The 3,578-nt window shown below is 35.8% G+C and overlaps 1 protein-coding gene across 1 annotated transcript; it reads left to right on the forward strand.

The window, feature by feature from the left end:
• The first annotated feature begins 820 nt into the window (after window positions 1-820).
• Window positions 821-1,167, forward strand: LOC106303781 (putative defensin-like protein 27). The gene is made up of 2 exons (XM_013740101.1): window positions 821-878; window positions 974-1,167. The coding sequence occupies exons 1-2, from the start codon at window positions 821-823 to the stop codon at window positions 1,165-1,167; spliced, it is 252 nt and encodes an 83-aa protein (XP_013595555.1).
• The last annotated feature ends 2,411 nt before the right edge of the window (window positions 1,168-3,578 follow it).

The following is a 3,578-nucleotide window of genomic DNA, read 5'->3' on the forward strand; positions in this document are numbered from 1 at the left end:
CCAAATTAGATTATATTTTTAAAATAAAATAATAAAAATAGTTACAAAAAATAAATTAATTAATATTGTTAACAAAATACTAAACCCTATACCCTAAATCCTAAACTCTAAATCCTAAACATTAAACCTTAAACTTTGGATAAACTCTAAACCGTTGGAAAATCTTAAACCCTAAATCATACATTAAAAACTAAATTTTAATAACACTAAACCCTAAATCCTAATCACTAAACCATAAACCGTTGGGTAAACTCTCAACCCTTGGATAAATCATAAACTCTAGGGTTTAATTTTAAATATTTTTCATTTAGAGTTTATGATTTATCCAAGGGTTCAGGGTTTATCCAAAGGTTTAGGGTTTAGTAATTAAGGTTTAGGGTTTAGTGTTATTAAGATTTAGTTTTTAATGTATGATTTAGGGTTTAAAATTTTCTAATGGTTTACGGTTTATCCAAGATTTAATGTTTATAATTTAGGGTTTGGAGTTTAGGATTTAGGATATAGGATTTAGTATTTTGCTAACGGTTTAACAATATTTATTTATTTATTTTTTGTAACTATTTTTATGTATTTTTATTGTTTTATTTTAAAAATATAATTTTATTTGGAAATTCAATTTTGTTTCCTTTCTTAAAAGATATCAAATATCAAATATTCAAACACTATTGGTTGGTGAATCTAGAGGTTCACCCTCACCCCAAGAATTTCTACATTTCATAAGTCACAACAATATTATATATATCAAACATAGCCAATCTACATTTCATAAGTCACAACAATATTACTAAACCCTTAGAGAGTTAAAACTTAAAAGAAAGAAATGGCATATTCAAGATTTGTTTTCTTTGCTTTCATTGCTCTTTCCGTTTTGCTTGCAGGTTAGTTCTTTAGACCAAAACACTGATAAAGTGAGGTTCCTCCTAACCATTTTCTATTCTAAACAAAAATCTTGGATATGTGTTTTGTTTAGTAGGTGTTGAATCCACAAAAATGGCGAGTGACGATTCAGTTTGGTCTTCCAACAAAGGAGGTTCATTGTGTTGCAACGATCACCCAAAGTTTGGAGTATGTACTAAAGATAGCAGGTGCAACAGTTGGTGCCTTAAAGGCTGTGACAACGGGAAAGGTGGCTTTTGCAAGGAAAAACTTTGTCATTGCGACTGCTAACTGTAGAACAATATATTCTACTTGTACGCTCTTTCAAAATATTATTGGTTAGGTTAATAATTCAAACAATGTTTACCACAGCTCGACCAACTTAGTTATTATATTACACATAATAGGAATCAGTTAATAAGTTTTTTTTAGTACTAATTGGTGGATTTTAGAACTTCATTATTACTCTCTACAAATGTAGTTTTACATTACTATATCAACATATTTAAATATTTTAGCTGTATAAATTTAAATTTAAATTTAAAAACTAAAACGATGAGATACGTATGTGAGCAAGAGAATCTAATCGGAAAAAGTAAGGGAAATGATGAAATAAATATATAGAAATATATAATTATATATTTTCTAGGTGTATATACATAAACTTTCAGTCTTTGGAGTATTTTAGAAAGAATCTTTAGGATGTATGCGTGACAAGCAATCAATAAAACACCATGAACGTAAACATTCGAAGTTTTTATAGTTAATGTGTGCTAATAACAAAATGTCAAATAGATTATAAGTTTCTCTAAATGTTACATTTCCAGTTTTTCTAGTTCTTGTTCCTTAATGAGAAAATGTAATTTTACCAAGTTTTGCTGATGTGTTTGTATAAATGTAATGTAAAGTTGTTTTTTTGTTTTTTTGAAGAATTGTAATGTAAAGTTAGTGTCGACAATACATGTAAATAAGTATAATTAGTACACGAGAAAAAGAAAAAATTAAAGCTTATAAGGATTATAGATCGGTGGTGGGGAAGAAGAAGATGGACGCGTATAGTTTGTCAGCAGCCATTGGCGTGGTGTTGCCTGTTGGGCGTCGCCATCTTGAGTCTTGGTTCGTACTTGTATGGCTTTATGTACTTAACAAGTGCAACTGTTGTGATAATAAACGCGAGGCTCTCTCTCCCCTCTCTCTCCCTTCTCTCTAACAAAACCCTAATTTGTTGCGCCGCTCTGGTGGCCTCCGGTGGTCTCGCTGCCCTCGCCGCCGCCGGCTGTCTCTCCTCCTTCTCTCTCTTTTCTTCTCCTCCCCTGTCTCGCCTCCTTCTTCCTCTCTTTAGCTCCGCCGATATACTTACGGTTGTGGTCTCTTTATCCTCTTGGTGTCGCTGCCCGGTGGTTAGGGTTCTGAAGCAGTGGTGAGGCGTCACTACAAGAAAACAACGGTATTCTGACGGACATTCCGACGGAAAATGAAATCCTCGGAATATACCGAGGAATTTCCGAGGAAATTCCGAGGAAACACAAAATTGGGGTTCCTCGGAATTTCCTCGGAATATACCGACGGAATTCCGAGGAAACCTTAGTCCGTCGGAATATTCCGAGGAAATTCCGAGGAACAATGTGTTCCTCGGAAAAAACCGATGAATTCCGAGGAAATATTATAGCCGTTGGAGAGCCGTTGGGGGATTTTACAAAATTCCGAGGAAATTCCGACGAACTAGCCTTTTCCGTCGGAATTCCGTCGGAATTTCCTCGGTATGTCGGCAGGATTTAATCTATATAAACAAGCACTCCTCTTCCTCTTCACCTTAGCCAGCGGTTAGATTAGAAGAACCAATTAGAACGGATGTAGATTATGGTGTAGGTACTGAGCATATGGTAAATGATCATTTTAGAGGGGAAGATTTACCCAATGCAGAAGCTAGGAGATTTTATGATATGTTGGATGCTGGAAAGCAACCATTGTACGAAGGTTGCAGAGATGGTCATTCAGCTTTATCATCTGCTACAAGATTGATGGGCATTAAAACAGATTATAATTTGGCTGAAGACTGTGTGGATGCGATTGCTGATTTTGTAAAAGGTATTTTACCCGAGGATAATGTAGCTCCTGGTTCATACTACGAGGTTTAGAAACTCGTAGCTGGTCTTGGTTTATCGTATCAGGTAATAGATGTATGCAGCGACAACTGCATGATTTATTAGAGGGCGGATGAACAACGTGTTACATGCAAATTTTGTGGAAAGCCTCGTTATAAAGATACAATTGGAAGAGTTCCAGTGCCATATAAAAGGATGTGGTATTTTCCTTTGACGGAAAGGTTGCAGAGGTTGTATCTGTCTGAACGCACAGCGCAACCAATGAGATGGCATGCGGAGCACTCAACAGATGGTGAGATCAGACATCCTTCAGATGCAAAAGCGTGGAAGCATTTCCAATCAAAGTATCCCGACTTTGCGTATGAGAGAAGAAATGTCTACCTTGGATTATGTACTGATTTTTTCAGTCCGTTTGGCAAGAGTGGAAGACAGTATTCTCTATGGCCCGTCATTCTTACACCATACAACCTCCCTCCAAACTTGTGCTTGCGACGAGAGTTTTTGTTTCTCTCGATTCTCGTTCCCGGACCAGAGCATCCTAAGAGATCACTTGATGTGTTTCTTCAGCCACTAATATATGAGTTGCAACAACTATGG

Source organism: Brassica oleracea, chromosome C1 (genome assembly GCF_000695525.1).
Source record: "Brassica oleracea var. oleracea cultivar TO1000 chromosome C1, BOL, whole genome shotgun sequence".
Taxonomy (NCBI): Eukaryota; Viridiplantae; Streptophyta; class Magnoliopsida; order Brassicales; family Brassicaceae; genus Brassica; species Brassica oleracea.

What these genes read in the sequence shown, in the direction of transcription:
- LOC106303781 (XM_013740101.1), top strand. Translation starts at nt 821, where the DNA reads ATGGCATATTCAAGATTTGTTTTCTTTGCTTTCATTGCTCTTTCCGTT. An exon ending in TCTTTCCGTTTTGCTTGCAG is followed by an intron (nt 879 to 973) that starts GTTAGTTCTTTA and finishes TTTGTTTAGTAG; the next exon opens with GTGTTGAATCCACAAAAATG.